Raw genomic sequence first — 21,743 nt, forward strand, 5'->3', positions numbered from 1 at the left:
CCATTTGTGAACTTTTAAGTGTTCCTTGAGTATGATTCACATATAATTTAAGATTTTAAAAAACCCTCAGTATTTAAAAACCTTTACATTATTGTTTGTTTGGAAATAAAATATTATATCCACTAAATTACCATTATCTTGTTTCACCCACATTTCACTTTGCTTTTCAAATGGACAAGTGTCACCGATTAAAAGATTATCAACGGATAAACAAATATGATAGTAAATCAATTATAATGATTTACAAACCTTTAAAAATTTATTAATTTAGTCAGACATCATATTAGGTATTGAATGTTCAATCGCATGTAAGCCAAAAAAATTTGGTAGAATACCCATATTAGTCCTTATATTATTTTTATTTTGCCTTTTTAGTCCTCCTATTTCAATTTAAACCATTTTAATCCCTCTACTCTTTGAATAAGTATAATTAAGTCCCCCATATACACTTTGAACATATCAATTACTAATTTTTATTGCTCTAATATTCTATGAATCATATAAAAAAAATTGTATTATTTCTCTGAATTGTGTATATTACAATGATTATTATGGATGAATTGTGGAATATATTAATTATTTTTATGATTAGAACAGTCTTAGGGGACTTGATTGCACTCATCAAAGAGTAGAGGGATTGAAAGAACTTAAATTAAAGTAGAAGGACTAAAAAAGCAAAATGAAATAAGTACAGGACTAACATGAGTATTATACTAAAAAAAAATTTCATAAAGGAGAATTGTCTAAAAAAATTAAATGTAAAATGGGTTGTTTTAAAAATTTTTAAATTTTTTCAGATGGTTAAAAGTAATTTTTTTTCTTAAATAAAAACCATTGATATAAATACAACAAAATCTATGTACTTCCACACATTAAGTAAAAAATAAAAAATAAAAAAAAAAAAAAATAAAAAAAAATAAAGACCCCCTCCTTATCCCATTCTATAAATAACAATTCACATCCACCACCCTATCAGCCCACAAGATTCCAAGATTCCTTATTATTCCTCATTTCTTTCCAATCTCTTTCCTATGTACTTCGCCCATTGTTTCTAATCCAACCTACAACGAACTCTCTTCATTCACTCACTCACTCACTCCCACTTTCATCATCAATGAATCTCTTTTCAATAACCTCCCATTCTTAACAACCCAAACCCACCACCACCACCACCACCACCACCACAAAGAACACCCCAATTCCATTCCAAAAAATGGGCGAGCTCCAAGAAAACACCACCACCAGCAGCAGCTGCTCTGATACTAACAGCAGCGATCAAGAAGCTACCGCACGCAAACTCATACTGAGCCGGTACGAGCTCGGACGTCTTCTCGGCAAAGGCACTTTCGCCAAAGTCTACCACGGCCGAGACCTCACCACCGGCGAAAGCGTCGCCATTAAAATCCTCTCCAAAGACCAAGTCCTTCGCGAACCTTCAATGGCCGACCAAATCCAACGCGAGATCTCCATCATGCGTTTAGTCCGCCACCCCAACGTTGTAGAACTGAAAGAAGTCCTCGCCACCCGCTCCCGCATCTTCTTCGTTCTTGAACTCGCCCGCGCCGGCGAACTCTTCGCCCGCGTCTCCCAAGGCCGTCTTCCTGAACCCGAAGCTCGCCGGTACTTCCGCCAGCTCCTCTCCGCCGTCGACTTCTGCCATTCTCGTGGCGTCTCCCACCGCGATCTCAAACCTGAGAACCTTCTTCTCGACCACAATGGCGATCTCAAGGTCTCCGATTTCGGTCTCTCGGCTCTCCCCGAGCAGCTCCGCCACGATGGTTTGCTGCACACGCAGTGTGGCACGCCGGCGTACGTCGCGCCGGAGGTCCTCCGCCGGCGGGGTTACGATGGGGCTAAAGCTGATCTTTGGTCTTGTGGCGTTATTCTTTATGTGCTTCTCGCCGGATTCCTTCCGTTCCAGGATGAGAACCTTATGAAGATGTACGCCAAGGTTTTCCGAGCTGATTACCAGATTCCGCCGTGGTTCTCGCCGGAGGCTCGCCGGCTTGTCTCGCGTCTCCTTGTCGCCGATCCGGTGAAGCGGATCTCTATTCAAGGCATCATGGAGATGCCTTGGTTTAGAAAACCATTTATCCCTCGCGCCCTTTCATTGTCGCCGGTCGAGGTCGGCACCGGCGCTGGCGGCGGAGAGGAAAGCGTGGGTTCCCCGAGGTTTTACAACGCGTTCGAGCTGATTGCGTCGATGTCCGGCGGGTGGGATCTTTCCGGGTTGTTTGAGAAGAAGAGGAAGAGTGGGACGGTGTTCACGTCGAGGTTGCCGGCGGCGGAGATACTGGAGAGGTTGGAGGAGGTGGGGAGAGGGTTAGGGTTTGGGGTGGAGAAGGGGAAGGGAGGGTATGGGGTGAGGATGGAGGGGAGGGAGGAGAGGAGAGGGAGGTTGGAGGTGGTGGCGGAGGTGTTTGAGGCGGCGCCGGAGGTGGCGGTGGTGGAGTTTTTCAAGATCTCCGGCGATGCCCTTGATTTTGCGAAGTTTTGTGAGGACGATGTACGGCCGGGCCTCAAGGACATCGTGTGGACGTGGCAAGGGGATGATGGCGGTGACCCAGCTACAGCTCACCGCCCGGTGATGGGATTATAGAGGAACTTTGTTTGTTTGATTGATTAACTTTTTTTTATATATTTTGTTTTATTTTTATTTTTAATTTTGTTTTTTGTTGATTAATTAATTGTTGTTTAGTTTGTGTTTTAGTGTGTTGTAAATTAATTAATCCTTGTGTATTGTTGTAAATAGAAATATATATATATATATAATACAGAGAGAGAGAGAGAGAGCCAAGGTTGGTATTTTTGAGAGATGGTGATGTTTGTTTTGGAATCATGTTCATGTGGAATGTATGTATTTTTAGTTTTTTGTTTTTTTCAAGCGTCACAATAAAATAAGTAGGAGATAAATTTTTTATATTAAAAAGAAACACATCAATCCTTTTTAAAAATAATAATAATTCCTTAAAAAAATTCACAGCTGTTTCTTAAAAGCATATTAAAAAGAAACACATCACTCCTTTTTTTTTTTTTAATAATTACTTAAAAGATTGGCCATTGTTTCTTAAAATATATTTGCATTTTAGTGGGGCTTAGTTGGAGAGCGTTGGTGCATAATGTGCATTCTCTCAGAGAAAGATCTAGACGTACTAAAAATGAGGAAAGCAAGGTAGTTGCTTACATGTTTAATAATATTCCATAAATGGACAAAAACTTAAATGAATCATTCCAAGACTTTTGTAATTATTGTTTGCATCCAATAATTTATATTTTAATTGCGCATAATGCAAGTGGAAAGACTTTTCCTTTTCTTTTTTTATTTTTTTGGCAAATAGAAAGATTAACATTTATTTTATTTTGTTGATTTGAAAAAAATATTCAAAAGACACTAGATAGCCTTATCAAAGCGCACATGCATGTAAATCAAACACTTAATAATTTTATAACTTCATTTGAGATTAATTTAACAAATGAAGTAGCCAACAACTTGTATGTGTGTATATATATATATCTAACATTTGCAACGAGACAACAACCCAAAATAAACATGCATATCAATTATTGTCAATGATCTCCTGATCTATTTATACTAGATTCTTCCCTATGTAGAGCGTTTGTGTCATTGCCAAATATACAAGTTATAAAACTCAACTCATACATAATGAATATATAGGTGTGTTAAGGTATTACACTATGCATATCTCTGACATATGATTTATTCATATTTTATAAAAAAAATATAATTAAAATAAAAATTTGAGTGTTGAAACCAACTACAACACTCAATTCACGGTAATGATTTAATTATCATATATATATATATATATAATCTAGTTTTTAGGTGATTACTTTTTTAGAGAGTTTCTATATATATATATATATATATATTAGTTAATTACAGGGAGAAGATTTGGCTTTGGAAAAAAATCAGGAATGAAAAAGTTATTATCACAATGACAGGGTTAGGCATGGTATATTTCATCTTATTTAAATCAAAAAACTACTTGAAATATATTTATTTGTAACCATATATCTATACTGTTATTTTCAACTTAGATTAGTTGGATTTAATGTTGTTACGAATGCTTATTAACCAATTTATGCGGACTAGATTAAGTGAAAATTCAACATGACATGAAGCCCAAAATGTTCATTTACTAAGAAGGATGATACAAAAGTATACCTACAAGTGTCCTTACATATTCATTTTATAGTGTCAAATGATTTTGTGCATGTCGTATTTTTGCTTCCTTCATGACCATCATCCTACTGTCATAATCGACCAATACCATTTATAGGTTATGGGTTAAAACGCTAGCAAGCTGTTGATTTTTGTGCTAATCTGAAATCTGATGAAGCTGATCATAGAAACAACAAAGAAATTTTATGAGAGAAAGCTGCAAAAATGTTCATTTGATTCAATACACCTTTTTACAATAAGTTTGTACAATTATATAACTCTGTTGTACAACTGTAAAGGAGTCTTTATAGCTGTAAAGAAACTTTTGAATAAGCATGCTGACTGCTTGACAGTTTCAGGACAAAGTCCTCTGTTTTCATAAAACTTAGCACCTATAACATAAAACTTTGCACCTATAACACCCCCCTCAAGTTGGAAGGTGTGAAGATGGATTGGACACCCCCAACTTGGAAATCTGCAGTTGGTGTTGAGGTCCTGATAAGCTTTTCGTGAACACATCAGCTAGTTGCCTTTGAGTAGGAACATAATGAACACTTATTACCCCTGCTTGTAATTGTTCCCTCACATAATGACAATCAAGCTCAATATGTTTGGTTCTCTCATGAAAAACTGGATTCTTGGCTATATGTATTGCAGCTTGATTATCACATTTCACTGCAACTGGGATGACATTGATCACAGTTAATTCATTAAGTAACCTTGTCAACCATGCTATTTCTGCACATATTCTTCTCAAGGAGCGATATTCAGCCTCTGCTGAAGAAAGTGCCACTGTATGCTGTTTTTTAGACTTCCAAGATAAAGGACTGTTCCCAAGTGAGATGTAGAAACCACTCACTGAGTGTCTAGTGTTAGGGCATGAAGCCCAATCAGAGTCACAATATGCAGTCAGATTGAAATCTGGTTCAGAATTCATCAAGAGTCCCTGAGTTGGGTTATGATTAATGTACCTTAGTGTATGCAAAGCTGCTTCCATATGGGGTTGCCTTGGAGATGACATAAATTGGCTTAAATATTGCACTGCATATGCTATATCAAGTCTAGTGTGAGACAAATAGTTTAGTTTTCCAACCAAACGTCTGTATACACTTGGATCATCAATGAGTTTTCCTTCATTTGCACTCAATTTTACTCCTGCTGGTAAAGGGCTAAGAAAAGTAGTTTGTGACTCACATTTGAACTCCTTGATAAGATCCAAAGCATATTTTCTTTGAGTCAAGATCATTCCACCAGGCTCCTTGATTGCTTCTATTCCCAGAAAATAATGAAGCTCACCTAGATCTTTAATCTTAAATTGAGCATTCAAATAATTCTTCAGCAAATCTATTTCACTTGTGTCTATTCCCGTTACAAGGACATCATCAACATAAACTGCTAGAAATACTACCGAGTTCTCTGTCCTTTTATAGAATAAAGAGTAGTCATTCTTGGAATTTTCATATCCCCTTGATCTTAAGGCATTTGAAAGTTTAGAGTATCATTGCCTTGAAGCTTGTTTCAGACCATAAAAAGGATTTGTTCGAGCTTGCAAACAACTTGGAATCAGTAACATGTAGTCCCTCCTGGTATCTTCATATAAATTTCTTCATTTAAATCTCCATGTAAAAAGCATTATTCACATCTAGTTGAGAAAGTGGCCAGCCTCTTTTGATTACTACTGCAATCAGACATCTCACTGTTGTAATCTTTACAACTGGTGAAAAAGTTTCAGTGAAATCAATGCCTTGTTTTTGTGTAAAACCCCTTTACCACTAACTCTGGCTTTTAAACCTTTCTATTGTGCCATCGACTTTATGTTTGATTTTGTACACCCATTTGCGACTTATTGGCTTCTTTCACGGAGGTAATTTCACTATCTCCCAAGTTTTATTTGCTTCTAAAGCTATCGAATTCCCTTTTTGCATTGCTTCCTTTCCATGCGGGAATAATTCGCTTCTTTGTATGATGTTGGCTCATATGCCTCGAGTAATAGTTGTGAGCAACCTTTGGCTTTTTAGGGTGGACGGGATATTAAAAACAAAAGATGGTTTTCGAGTAGGGACAAAGCATTTGTTAAAGGTGTGAGGACAATGTGGGAAAAAAATGAATTTGCGAAATGTTATTTTTTTGCATCCTGCCACATTTGAACAAATGTAATCCTGCAAGTAAGAAGGTTAAGAATGTGGCCTTGAACTCCTCCTAGTCATAGGAACTAACTCAGGAATAGGGACAGCTGATGAGTTTTGTGGAATTTCATTTTGAGAATGAGTAATGGAATCTGTGGGAATGAAGGTTTCTGAAGAGGAAACTAGAAGGACAATGTCATCTGAATAAGTAGACTTATCAAAAGGAAATATATCTTCATGGAATACAACATTCCTAGAAACATGTATTTCATGACTTTTGAGATCAAGAAGCAAGTACCCTTTCTTACCAAAAGGGTAGCCTAGAAACACACAGGGGACAACTCTAGGTTGCAATTTATCTAAATTCTTACCTACAAGTGACATATAGCAGAGGCAACCAAACACCTTTAGATGTGAGTAATTAGGTTTAGCACCAAATAGAATTTCATAAGGAGTTTTATTACCTATGATTTTTGAAGAAAATCTATTTATAGAAAGTGAGTTCTTTGTTAGAACACATTCACCCCAATATCTCATAGGTAATTTTGATTGAAACAAAAGTGCTCGAGAGGTCTCTAATAAATGCTTGTGCTTTCTCTCTACAACTCCATTACTGTTGTGGGGTGTAAACACAAGTTGTTTGAGTGTAAAAATTCCTTTGTCTGCAAAGTAAGTTTTAGCTTCTAGGCTAGAACCTAATTCTAATGCATTGTCTGATCTTATTGTTTTCACCTTCAAACCAAATTGTGTCTCAGTCATTTGTATGAAGGCTTTGAAAATTGTTAAGGCATTACTCTTTGAGCTCAAAAGATGTGTCCATGTTGCCCTCTGCTATGAGTCATCTACTATAGTTAAGAAATATTTGTACCCTTGATGTGTAGAAGTATGGTAAGGTCCCCATGTGTCTATGTGAATTAGTTCAAAATATTGAACTTGTGTGTATATGACTTTGAGGAAAAAGGCCTTTTTATGTTGTCTAGCTTGAGGGCAAAATAGTACACAATGAAGAAAAGAAGTTTCATCATTGCAATTAACAAGAGACAATTGTTGCAATTTATACAAAGGCAAATGACCAAGTCTATTATGCCATGTCATTCTGAGAGACTAAATTACAACTCCTATGACATGGACCAGAATTGAGAGACAAGGAGAACAAAGTTCCATTTGAACCAGAAAGAGGACAAACCACATTCTCTTGCAGTGAGATAGAGTCCTTTGTGAAGTCTACCAATTGCACGTAGCATCTTCACGGAAGGGGCCCCATGAGAAAACAATGATCATGTGTGAAGTATGCTTTGCAATTCATTTTGTTTGGTAAGTTTTTCCAATGGAAACAAGGTTGTAATGAAAACTAGGTACAAAGCAGAACATCTTTCAACAATAGATTGGCTCAATTTTTCCACGAGTCCCAATTTGATTGACTTCTCTTGTATTTCCATTGGGTAAGGTTATATGGAAAGGTTTTTGTAAAAGAATTGTGGTGAGGAAGAATTTAATGTCGTGACAAATGTGGTCGAGTTGCTCACAGTGTCTAATATCCAAGTTGTGTGTATAGGGAAGAGGTTGCAAACAAGTATTCGCGAGAGCATGAATTAGAAGAGATTTCGATAATCATACCATAAAATTGATGGAGGCTCGATAGAAGTTTTTAGCAGAAATATTTGAGACTCCGATAGATGGTCCTATCTCCATTTTACGATTTAGCAAATGCAGCAATGTGGTATCTGCGCCTTGGTTAGCTTTCGGGAATGTGTGTGACTTCAGAGATTTGGCTTGATGGATTAGGACTTGAAACCTCTGTTTGTACTTGAGCTACAATTTTCTTCTCCCTTACATTCTTGTAATTAGTAGGATATCCATGCAGTTTGAAACACTTATCTCTCACATGTCCAGGTTTCTTGCAGTAGTCACAAAACATATTAGTCCTTCTTGCATCTTGTTTTCCTTTTTGAAAGATAATTCCCCGTTGCGCATTATAAGAATTCCCAACTGCCATAGAGGCTGATTCAATGGAAAATTGAGAGGCTGAGTAGATCTCTCTTTGTTTCTCTTCTTGAATTAGGAGTGAGTAAACTTGGGTCACTGAAAGCAATGGCTTCATCATCAATAAATTCCCACGAACAGAACTATATTGTTCATTCAACCCCATTAAGAACTGTATTAGCCTCTGTTCTTCCTCAAACTTCTGCCAATCCTGAGATTTTCCACAAGAACAAGATGGTAAGGATCTCAAAGACTGAATCCTATCCCATAGTTTCTTGATCTTAGTATAGTAAGTAGCTATACTATTCGCTCCTTGAGAAACTTGAGATAATTCCTTCTCAATTTCATACAACTGAGCACCATTTGATTGTCCATACCTCTCCTCCAGTTCTTTCCATATTTTACGAGGCGATATTCGAATAAAGCACACTTTTCGGATATCTCTTTTGCCAAGGAATTTAGCGCCGAGGATATGACCATATTATTGCATCGAATCGATGTTGGAGCTACTTTGAGTCAGATTGGGTTTTTGCACATGATCCATCTACAAAACCTAATTTATTCTTTGCCAATAAGGCAATCACCATGCCAGCGCCTCCATGGTCCAAATCCGAGTTCCATCAAAGCACTTAGAAACAAGAGCGATTGCGGATTATCGGAAGGATTCAAGTAAAAGAGGGCTAGAGGGATCCATGATCGATCCACTGAGACCTTGCGGTCATTTCTTGGCTTGTTCGACTATTAGAACTCAAGAAAAGCTGCAAGGAGAACAAAGAAAAGAAAACCAGGAATTGATGGGAATAAGAATAAAACCTGAAAATCAACAAACACGCTCTGATACCATGTTGATTTTTGTGCTAATCTGAAATCGATGAAGGCGATCATAGAAACAACAAAAGAAATTTTTATGAGAGAAAAGTGCAAAAATGTTCATTTTGATTCAATACACCTTTTTACAATAAGTTTGTACAATTATATAACTCTGTTGTACAACTGTAAAAGAGTCTTTATAGTTGTAAAGAAACTTTTGAATAAGCATGCTGACTGCTTGACAGTTTCAGGACAAAGTCCTCTGTTTTCATAAAACTTAGCACCTATAACATAAAACTTTGCACCTATAACAGCACCATAACTTAGTTTTCACTTTCAGTTCATCTAGAGTCATTAATTCTGTTTATAAAAAAATAATACATTTAGAGCTCTCAATTCCGTGGCGCCATTCACCAAAGGTATATAATTCGGTGTAGAATTTTTATTTATTTATTTTTTATTATCACCATATAAATTTTTTTATTCTTTATATAACTATTGTTTCGCACACCAATAAAAAAATATATATATATATATATATATATAATGAAATATAATTATTAAATTCTCAACTTAATTCATTTCACTAAGAACTAAAGACTCTTAGTTAAAAATGCTTAATTAATTAAGGAGGAGGCTAAGCTTATTAAAAAAAAATGAAAAGGAGAAGGTAAATATTTAAGTATAATAATAACCATGCGATAACTTTAATTTTGGTGATTAGTTAAATTTAACAAAAATGAAGATGTTAACCAATTATATTAATTAAAAGAATTATTCATAAACCATTTTACTAACTGTAGTTTGATAGATTTAATAATACTAAAGGCACAAATCAAACATATGAAGATGCGCTTCTCGCCATGTAACTCAAGCTGCAACAATTGGGACTTAATCTTTAAAAATAATAGTTTGATTGAACCCTTAAAAACAATTTCATACAAAGAAAAAAACATAATATTAATGGAAAAATACTGTAAAAGAGTATATCAAACTAACATTAAAAAAGTCATACAATTCATTAATTAAGTTCCTTTTCCTCATCACTTTCCTTAATATTTCTAAATATAAGTGCTTACAGTGAATTTTTTTTTTATTATTTAATTTTTCAAGTTTTTATCAAACTAATTTCGTATCCTCTACGATGAGAAAAGTAACAATGGTTTAAGAATAATTTTTTAAAATAAAAAATTATAATAGATATATAACACGAACCAAATAATGAATGAATATCATCAATCAGTCTTTATTCTTATATTTATTAATTTAATCTTAACCATAGCAATCTACACAAACAATAGCTGCTAGCTTAAAAAAACAAACAGGTAAAAAAAAACCTAAAATTTGTGAAGATATATCTGCATCCATTTAATTTATGAGATACATACACAATATTTTAACAGTTTGAGGAATATACATACAAATGCCCTAAAATAAATAAACAAGCAATTTCATTTCTTCTAATAAATCTCACGTATTTGATTTTATTTTATAAAATTTCATTGATAAACCTTACTATTGATTTTTTTGTTTTAATCTCTTATTCACAATGCTAATTAGTGTGATAAAATTGGCAAAAGTTTTGTTCCTGTTACTTCCCTATGATGAAACTAAACTAAGCAATTAATACAAGTTATTGAGTGATATATGTAATACTTAAAATTTTGTACATGTGAATTGAATGTTTGGTTCATTGTCTTTTAATTTATAGGAAAGTAATTATAGAGCTACATATATATGATCATATCAAAGTAGCTAGATGGCATGATTTTCAAATGGTGTCATTGTTATGAAAGAGACATGAGATGAAGTTAGCTAGAAACATGCATGTATGAACTATTGACATTTTCATTGACTTGTCATGCTTAATTGAAATTTAATCATGTCGAACTTCATCTCTAGTTCGAATGGGAAGAATAAACTTAGATGGTGTTTATTTGGTTTGCCCGATATGTAACTTATACAAAAAAAAATTAAAAAATTGGACTAAAATTAGAAGAAATTTTTAATAAATCTTTCAAATATATCGTGATTAAAAAAAAATCACTTAAACATAAAGCATCGATAAAAAATAAATAAATTCAACTTTAATCTAACAACGGATCCCACATATGAAAATCAAACATGCTATCCAATGTGAATCCGTCAAGATTAATTCCATCAAATTAACGTTTTGTAATGGTAAATTAGTAAGATTAAAAATGTTTCATTTTTAGAGAGATAGTAGCTTTAAATTAAAAAAAATAACTCCTTCGCAAATTATGATGACATTAGAAATTTTACACATGCTATATATATAATGGGAAGTTCAAACAGCTAATATACAAAATAAGAAGCCTAAAATCGAAATAATTAAAAAAGTGTTTTAGTAAAATATGCAAAGAATTCAAACCACTCTTATTGAGGGTAGAAGCAAGCAAAACACATTTAAGATTTTGTCACGGGACAGGCATTAGCATCTAGTGCTCAATTCTACATGATGGTTGATATTTTGAAGTTTATAAATTAAGTTTCAGATTCAAATTTTTTTCAAATTTGACAATGACTTCAACTAAAATTTTTATGTTAACTTTTCTTTTTTAAGATCCAAGAGTCACTGATGTGAAATTGATAAATATATTTAATTATGCTCACAAACAATAGAATTCTACTAGCAATATGATATTAATCTTTAATCAGTAAAATTTCCTTAGTTGCTTTATTTGTTCTTGTGACTCATTAGGAGAAATGATCTTCATTATTTGTCATATAGTAACGTTATATTTCATTTGAAAGAGGAAAATAAACTTAGAGAGTAAAAAAAAAATAATAATAAATCTTTCCAATAATTATAAAAAATCAGTTCGTTGAACTCACCCAAATAGGAGAAATAGATAATAATAAAAAATAAATATTACTTTAATTTGAAAACACTATCCAAATATAAAAGTTTCACGTGAAATCCAATGTGAATCTTCTAATATTCCACCAATTAAATGTTTTGTGATGATATATATATTGGTGGGACTAAAACCATTTCATTTGGAGGGAAAAAAAGGCTTTAAATTTAAAACAAAAATAATATTTTCACAAATTATGATGACATTAGAAGTTTTATATAGGTTATATCTGTGTTGTTTTATGTTTATATAATAAGAAGTTGAAATAGTTAACATACAAAATAAAAAGCAGAAAAATAAAATAATTAATATGTCTTAGTAAAATATAGGAAAACTCAAACCATTGTGATTTAGATAAAAGCAAGCAAAACACGGTTAAGAATTTGTCATAAGGTCGTTGACTAGCATTTTATGTTTCATTCTATTTTCATAAGTGAAATTGATCGTTGATTGTGAAAGTTTTTTAGTTCAAATCCTTTTCAAATTTGATGATCAATTTTTATTTCTTAAGATCTAAGTCTAATTAATGTGAAATTAATGAATATATTTAATCAAGTTTACAAACAACAGGATCTTACTGGTAGCACCTACTAGTAACAATCTATTAATCTTTAATCGGTACAACATATTTAATTTCTTCTGTTTTTTTTTTCTTTTAACATGTTGGGATAAATGGTTTTCATTATTTTTTAACTTAAGAATAAAGAGTTTTAAATAATATAAAAATCTAACCTTGAAATGCAACGTGAATCTTTTAATATTCCACCAATTAAATGCTTTTTTATTAAAACCATTTCATTTTAGAAAAACAATAGGTTTAAATTTAAAATAACGTTTTCACAAATTATGATGACGGTAAAAACTTTAAAAAAGTTATATCTGCGTTGTTGTTTTTTTGTTTATATCATGAGAAGCTAAAACCGATAACATATACAAAACAAAAAGTGTAAAAATTAAATACATAAACCATTCTAATCGAGAAATCGAGCAAATAAAAGTGTTTCAAGAGTTTGCCTGAAGGTAAAGGGAGAAGAGGGGGCACTAGCATCTAGTCTTCAATTCTATATTTATGTGTCTCCGGTGGTATCGATCTCTTAAAACTTGTAAGTGAAGTTTCCAGTTCAAATCCTCCTCGAATTTGACTATGACTTCAACTAAAATTATCCTATTGGTTATGTTTCTCGAGTTTCAAACCTAATTTAACTTTACAAATAATAAGGTTCTAGTGGTAACAACCCATTAATCTTTTACTCGAGTAAAGTATTATGACTATATCTTATTTTTGTTATGTGTCGGGAGAAATGGTCTTTGTTATATTTTTCTTGAGTAACTTTAAATTTTATCAAAAAGTTAGGTTAACTAATGCTATTTATTTATAGTGAAATTTGACTTAATTAAATCGCTACTTGTTTAATGATATAATCTCAAAATTTAATATCTTCTCTCTCTCTCTCTCTCTCTCTCTCTCTCTCTCTCAATTTCTAAACTTCATTGTTGTATTTTTGTTTACCTTTTGTAATCCTTTTCATCAATTTTTACAAATATTCTTCTCTTTCAACTTCACTTAGTAGATATTTATAAAAGAACATGTTATTATACCAAATATATATTTTCTACAAAGGAGTCAAACGGCGTTAAAAGTATGACAAATACGGAGATTTGTCAATTACAGTGGGTTAATAACCTTTATCCCCTAAACTCATGGAGAAGAGAAAAAACACTCTACATGTGACCTACACTAGAACTAACAAACAATATTGATGAACACTATTAATTACAATGCATAATCAATACTACGAGAGCAAAATTTTGAATCCCCGCCCCTTTATGCATTTTCTGGTGAGTTGCCACTGAGAAAAAATAATCTTATTTCCATTCAAGCTCCTCAACAAATTGAAATATCTTATTTTTGTTTTTTATAATAAATGTGGATAAACCCATGGGCGGAGCTAGGGGCTGAAAGGGTCATGGCTCTCCTAACATTTTACAAAAATCCTCCTTAAATTGTATAAAAATTATATAAAAATTATATAGATTAAAAAAAAATCTTATGTTATTTCCAATAAAATCCTTAAATGATAAGGATAATAGTTAAAAAGTAAATTCAATTATTTTTAATAAAGAATTAAATAAAATAGTTTAATAATTTAAAATAAAACAAGTATTGATTATCCAAATGTCATTCGGATGGTTGATTTTTGCAATAAAATTTAACTAAAATCTAATGGTCATTGAATTATTTGGACATCCTCAAGCTTGCCGTTGATTTTTTTTTAAAATACAAAAAAAAAATATTTTATCATTTTATATTTATTCTTTAATTTGTATTAGTAATTGAAAGCATGTGATTTTTTTTATTTGCATGATTAAAAATAAATATGTTTTATTCACATATTATTAATAAGTTTAACATAGTGTTTGTATTCAAAAGTAGAAAGAAAAGTAAGGGAGGGAATGGGAGGAAAGGGGAGGAAAAGTAATGGAAAGGAAAAGAAGGGTTCAACCCTTGTTTGGATAAACAAATTTTATGTAAGAGAAAGGAAAAGAAAGTTTTCTAATAAACCTTGTTTGGTTAAAGAAGGTAAATGAAAGAAAAAGACATATAATAATATGATTTACCAATTATACCTTTATTATTAAATAAAAAATTACTTATGTATATTTAAACGTATGCATTATAAATATCTCAAATAAATTCACACTTTATACAGATTTTTTTAATAAATATTATAATTATTATAATTATCATTATTATTTTGATTTTGATTTTGATTTTTATACTTTAATTTTGCATATTCTCAAATACCACCATTTATTTTTTTCTTTGGAAGTATATCATACATTATTTAAATACCAATTTCTCATACAACTCTATTGGATCATCACAATATCATTTTATCATATTATTAGTAAAGATATTCTAATATTTTAATTATAGCATAATAATCATGTCGAATTAGGTAATTATTAGTTTTTTTTCACTCAAAGAAAATTTTATTTATATTTCGAATAAAATTTGGATAGCAAAGAATTTTTGTTGCGATAAATTCTTCTAAGATGAATTGATAAATAAAAAATACAACATAAGCAAACAAATAAATAAATAAGCAAACAAAATAAAAAACAAAAACAAGGATCCACAATGGATGTCATGTGAATACTTGATTAAAATAAAATTCGATTAAAAAAATTAAAACAGTTTTTGAGTTAAAAAGAAAATAATATATCAACTCTAATTTGGCGTGATAATTTTCAATCAAAATTTAAAAAATTAGATAAATACAACAAAAGTTGTCAGTCTCAACTATTTTAGCTCCTTTACATTAATTTTTTTTTCCCACACTTATCCAAGTTAAGAGCCAACATAAATAAACACTAAAAATCTTAATTAATTAATTTATTTTACTTCTATAGATCTTGCCGTGAACTTTCTATGCAGTCATTAAGGTCACATTAATTTATATTAGATGCTTGAAAAATTAACAAGCAGCTAAGAGTACGAAAAACTACCCATCCTGTTGGTAGTTGGAAAATATGATCTCATTTTTTTGAATCTGTCAAAGGAACTTAAATCAAAGTAAATAATGTGATCTCATTAATTTTGATAATTTAATAAACTTGATGACTTTAAGACTCTGATTTTATCTGAAATGGAGTATATGAACATACAATCTTTTTTTCAAATTCATCATTCATTTGGCACTGATTGATCTATCATTTCTTGATAAAATTTTTACCAACTCTATCATTAATTCGTTGACTTTGATTGACAAAGTCTTTATGGGCAAAAAACGGTTATATATAGCAGGTGAGAGAAGATGAAAACAATACTGGTATATAGTTTTTTTTTTTTTTTTTACCAATATGGAGAATCAATTTTAAGAACACACAAGTGAGAAGTTAATAGTTTAACTCACTTGTGACCTCACTTTGAGTGAGCTGAAATTCAAATCCATTTTTTCAGTAAAGATATAAATACTCTATACATGAGACCCGATAGCAATAGATCAAGAGATCATTAGCTTACAATTTTATGCAAAAAAAATTATTTATTTATTATTTATTTTAATTTTAGCTTATAAATAAGAAAAAAACGATGGAGTGGGGGACTTTCAATATGAATATTTTTAAAATTTCGGGCATAACTTTAAATTCTAAATAAATTTAGTACATTTTTATAATATATTTATTTATTTATTTATTTGAACATTTGAAACCAGTTTTGGTTTTGGTATTGTGCTTTCACATGCTTGTAAGTGACAAATTTTAGAAATGGTGTCTCGTCATGGAAATCTATACGTAAAAAAAAATGAATTGGTTTGAAACAAATAAATTAGCTGAATTTAATTTATATAGCTATATTACAATTATAAAAATAAAATCACTTTAGTTTATAAAACCGGTTTAAAATTAAATTTTCTCAGCCATAACTTAAATAAAAACTTTTAAAAATTTATTACTTCTTCAATTCCTTGTTCTTAATCCAAATTCCATTGACCAAACACCACAAATTCATCATACTAATACTTAAAAAGTCATTAATATTAATTAACAAAAACATTCTCTCTTTTTTTTTTTTTAAAGTAAATGTGGATAAAAGCATATTAATAAATACTATATACAAATGCACACATGTATATTGATGTAATAATGAAATTTGACAAGGGTAGATACGTAAAAGCATGTAGAAGAAGGGATTTTATTTCAAAGAACGCGTTTTCGGCCGTGAAATGGGACCATAAACAGCCGTAACGGCGTTTGACTTCAAAGTCAAGGTCTTCGCTTCAATTCTCAAAGTCTTTGTGCGCCCCACTGCCCCCTTCAATCATCTCTCTCTTTGCAAATGGTCCATTTTCCTTTTTCGAATTCCTTCAAATAATTTTGGCCTTTGAAAGCAACTTATCCATTAGTCCACTATAAGAGGTAAAATTATTTCCATGCCCCTACAAAATAAGTAATTATTAATACTTTTAAAGATAAAAAATAATTTATAAATTTTATAAAACTACAATTGATTAATTTTCCCCTTTCCTAAAGTAATTTTAAAAATATAAATATAGTTTTTTTTAATTATTTTAAAAAATATTGTCTACAAGGTATACAAAAAAGTAATAATAATTGCAAAAATATATAAATAAATATAATTTTTACATAAATATATTACTAATTTCTCATTTTTATAGGAAACACCCAAGCAAATACTAAAAAAAGTCATATATCTATACACACATCAAACAGCCCTTTGTCAATTATATATATATATATATAATATTAATCAAAGTCCCAATGTTAATGATTCTTCATCATGAATTTGTGGTTTATACATTATTAAAATTTTCCCATGATTGAGGGTGTTTTGGTAAATAAACAATTGATAAAGACTTCTACTTTAGTGGATATAAATCTGTGATATTTCATTAATTTGTTTACTTTGTCTTTATTGGTGACTTTTTTTTTAAATGTATCAGTGCTTAGTTTTTAATTTTTTAAACCTATTTAACTAAATTATTTTTTATGTTAAAATCAAATCTATAATAATATAAACTGCAACAAAATGCAGTTGATCAACGGACAAAAACTTAATTAAAGTTACTTAAATAAATAAATTCGAATTCAAATATTTATTATTTAACAAAAAGTCACAAAAAAAAACTAAAAAGCTCTCATACTTTGCCTCCGAGTGATTTGTATACTTTTACTATTCTGTAGATTAATTAAATTATAATTCGGATTTATTTAAATCCAAATCAATATTACTCTTACATGCAATTAGATAATTCAAAAGCCTTTACTATTCTGTTTATTTTAAGTTTTAATCATAAGCCAAGGATGAAACACAATTGGGAAATGCAATCACATGAATTAATGAGTAAATTAGCTAATAAATCATTAATTAATTTCTTTGTCCAGAAGCAAATTGAAAAAGGTTTTCATGGGGTCAAACATTTCGGTTCTTTGCCCCCCCTAGCCCAGATTTCAATACCTCAAAATTCAGCGAGTAATGTGGCTTCAAAGATCCCTTCTAGATGAGAACAAAATAAGTGTCTGTTTGCATATAGGTTCAATCATGCATAATATCTATGGACACGTTATTCTAAATATAGTGACAAAAATTCGTGCATATTTCTAAATTATTTTTCATAATTAAATAACTTCACAAAACTAAGCATTAAGGAAGAATATTCTAAAAAAAAAAAAAATTAAAAAAAATAGAGAGAAGCAAGAAGGAAGGTGGTGAGAAATCATGGAATGAATCCTAAATAAGAGAAGACAAGTCAATGAGACTTCATTCCCACACAAGAAGTTGACTTTAAAACCACCCATTGGTTTATTTATTGCCCTTCTATGCCAAAACCAGGCCTGGCCATTTCTTCTCCTTCTTTTTCCTTCTTCTCTTCTTTTCTTTTTCTACTTCTTCTTCTTCTTCTTCTCATTCTAATTAAGCCTCTCCACTTGTGTAAATTCTTGTCACATTGTGCATGTAAGCAATACTTAGGTCATTCTTCATTAGTCTTCTTTCCCTTCAATTACTCTTTAATTAGTCTTTGTTTGAAATTCAAAGTGTTCTCTATTAATAACCTTCCAAACTATATACTCACATATCTACACTCTCATGGATTCTACATGGACCAATAATAATGACTACTCATCTCTTAGTCTCAGCCCTCCACGTGGGTCCTCCACCACTTCTCGGTGAAGCTCCGGTGAGTACCGATCATTAGGCTACCTTCGATTACGCCCAACAACTTGAGCAATGATCACTAATCGATGTTTATTTTTGTTCGGTTGTTTTAGAGGGAAGGTAAGAAAGAGCCATCCACACATGATGATCATCAACGCAAAGAGGTGGGTGGGTGTTTACTATGTACTCTAGCTCAAACACGCTTAACTTCTGAGTTCTGATAGTTTTCTAATGCTTTCAGAGCGAAGTTTTAGAAGTTGAATTAAATCAAATGAGTGAAGAGAACAAGAGATTGAGTGAAACTCTCAGCGCGGTATTCGCTCACTATACCGCTCTCCGAAACCAGCTTCATGATCTCATAAGCTTATCAGGGAAGAGAAAGAGTTGTGAAAGCTCTCATGAAGATGGAGGAGCTATGGAGTGCAAGAAACCAAGAGAAGAACACAGAGCCACTAAGATCTCTAAAGTTTGTGTGAGAACTGATCCGTCAGACACAGGCTTAGTAAGTTAAATTTCAACTTAAAAATAGTCATTGAATTTGAACTGTAAGTTTGATCAGATGATACTATAATTCATTTGGTTTGTTTTTCAGATAGTAAAAGATGGGTATCAATGGAGGAAATATGGCCAAAAAGTCACAAGAGATAACCCTTCTCCTAGAGCTTATTATAGATGTTCCTTTGCCCCTTCTTGTCCTGTGAAAAAGAAGGTGGACTTATACATATGATAATGATATGATTTTTTTGTATTAATTATCACTTTTTATGTACATATGATAATGAAATTAAATCCATTTCAGGTGCAAAGAAGTGCAGAGGATAAATCAATATTAGTAGCAACATATGAAGGTGAACACACTCATGGTAACATGGACTCTACGACGATTGCCGTTGATTTAACTCAACCGGATGTCAAGCCACCGGAGATCCGGCGAGTTATGGTTGAGCAAATGGCTTCTTCTTTGGCTAAGGATCCAAGTTTTACTGATGCATTGGCAAGTGCTATTTCTGGGAGGATTAATCTTCAGTTATCTCCTGGTTGGAAATAGAATTATTTATACAGTACTGCATGCAATCTTAATTATCATGTTAGATCATTCTCTCATTTTGTCTATGCATGTTTCTGGTTATCTGTTTTATTGACTCATTTTGATGTTGAAGAATTTGAGAGATTGGTGCTTGATCTTATGCATATATAGTATTTGCAGGATTCATTTTTATTTTAAAAAGAAAAATTAATATTAATAAGGGATTATAAGAAAGAAGTCATGGTAGTGGATAAAATTAGAGATAATAATCTCATGTGTGAGAGTATTCTTTAGGAAGAATTGAATATATATATATATATATATAGTTCATTTAATTAGTTAATCAAATAAAAAATATTATATATCATGAGCACCTTAGAACAAGGGTGATTAAGATATAAAAAGTTAATTAAAACAATGCACACTGGATTTGGATTAACTCCAAAATGGAAGTTAACTAAAAAAATCTAGATGGCGCACATGTAATGTGTTTATCTTATGATTATATTATAATCACTAATTTTTTTTAAATAACAATTAACAAACATTCTATCAGTTGAATCTTTCCTCACATGATTTATACTCACTTTCTTGTGTTTAAAGAGTTTCCACTGTGTGACAGATTTATTGAATTTTTCTCAAAAGATTAATGATTTTTTTTAATGAATGATTAATTCATGGAAAACATGCTTTGCCTTTGATCTTAAGGTTTGCATTTTTTAAACATATCCAATGATCTTAATTTAATAACACTCAAGGTTAGCTTTTTAAAATTTGATTAGTTGATTTTTGTGTAAGTTTCTTTTAGAATTATAATTTGATTTGATTTGAAATATGAGTTTTATATGTTGATTTGCTTTGTTTCAACATGATTTGGTCAAGTTTGATTGAATGTTGAAATTGATTTTGATAATGAGCGTCTAATGCTATGTATTTATGTATCTTTTATATATACATTCCTTGGATCATCGGATTTATATATTTATTTTTATTTATAAATTTTTATAAGTTGCTTTTTATTTAAAAGCATATGTGCGAGACCTAATCCACTAATAATTAATTGCTCTATTTTTAATACCCAAAACTATTATAGGTTCATCTAATTTATACTTATTAGTAGTTTTGTTTTTCTCACACAAATAAGAAAAAAAAAACAATATGTTAATGTTTTGAATTTTTAAGTTTGGGACGGAAATCAGTTTAATTTAAATTTTAATAATTATGTTTATATAATTAATTTTTTTAATTTATTTTGATGATTTAATATTAATTAAAATATTCATATACTTATTTTGATTCAATCTACTTACTTTCACTAGAATTAGGTTTGGGTTAATTTCAATTTGATTTTGGTCTGATTTGATTCAATATGCTGTAATTAATTATAATTTTTCAGGTTCATTTAATTAATAAATTATATTCAACATGGTTGAGCAAATTTTTTTTTAGAAGTACATGGTTAATGTTTTGGATTAAGTCAAAACACCTGGTTAAGACCCGTGTGATTTTTTATTATTATTATTTTAATAAATCATAGGGGCCCTAATTAGCCACTTGAAAGTGAGTTATAAATTGCTTGACCAGTTAAACGCCAAAATAATCAAGAAAGTCAAAGTGATTGATTTTCATTTTCAGACCTTAAAATCTGAGAAACAAACTTCATCTCTAATAAATAAAAATATCTTCAAAGACGTAATATTTTATATTTGACGTGTGATGTATTTTAAAAAATTAATTTATGATTATTTATTTAAAATATCACTAAAAATTAATATTATTTCCTCTATCCCATAAAATAATTTATTTAAGTTTCGTTAAAAAAAAACTAGTGTCCAATTTGAGGAGGATGCTTGGTTTGAGAATAAATATGCGGGTTAAAAGAATCAAATATTAAATTTAAGTTAAAAATTATGAGTTGAAAAAAAAATTAACTTAATCAATATAAAATCAAAATTAAAATTTTTCAATAATAAGGATCTTACTGATATTAATATTTATTTAAAATTAATTATTAAAACATATTTATTTAACTATTTATTTTTTTAAAAAGTTC

At 30.8% G+C, this 21,743-nt stretch overlaps 2 protein-coding genes across 3 annotated transcripts; both read left to right on the forward strand.

Annotated features, from left to right (window-relative positions):
* Window positions 1-865: 865 nt before the first annotated feature.
* Window positions 866-2,723, forward strand: LOC120251931 (CBL-interacting serine/threonine-protein kinase 5-like). Its single transcript, XM_039260583.1, has one exon. It carries the CDS (start codon window positions 1,214-1,216, stop codon window positions 2,597-2,599), a length of 1,386 nt encoding a protein of 461 aa, XP_039116517.1. The 5' UTR covers window positions 866-1,213; the 3' UTR covers window positions 2,600-2,723.
* Window positions 2,724-18,350: 15,627 nt separating this feature from the next.
* On the forward strand, window positions 18,351-19,859 carry LOC120251758 (WRKY transcription factor WRKY76-like). 2 transcript variants are annotated; one of them, XM_039260401.1, is made up of 5 exons: window positions 18,351-18,685; window positions 18,777-18,827; window positions 18,905-19,165; window positions 19,256-19,372; window positions 19,463-19,859. In XM_039260401.1, the coding sequence occupies exons 1-5, from the start codon at window positions 18,620-18,622 to the stop codon at window positions 19,709-19,711; spliced, it is 744 nt and encodes a 247-aa protein (XP_039116335.1). In that variant the 5' UTR covers window positions 18,351-18,619; the 3' UTR covers window positions 19,712-19,859. The 2 variants fall into 2 exon arrangements, with proteins under 2 accessions (XP_039116335.1, XP_039116336.1); XM_039260402.1 differs by having other exon boundaries at window positions 18,905-19,135.
* The last annotated feature ends 1,884 nt before the right edge of the window (window positions 19,860-21,743 follow it).

This window comes from Dioscorea cayenensis, chromosome 20, assembly GCF_009730915.1.
Source record: "Dioscorea cayenensis subsp. rotundata cultivar TDr96_F1 chromosome 20, TDr96_F1_v2_PseudoChromosome.rev07_lg8_w22 25.fasta, whole genome shotgun sequence".
In the NCBI taxonomy this organism is placed as follows: domain Eukaryota; kingdom Viridiplantae; phylum Streptophyta; class Magnoliopsida; order Dioscoreales; family Dioscoreaceae; genus Dioscorea; species Dioscorea cayenensis.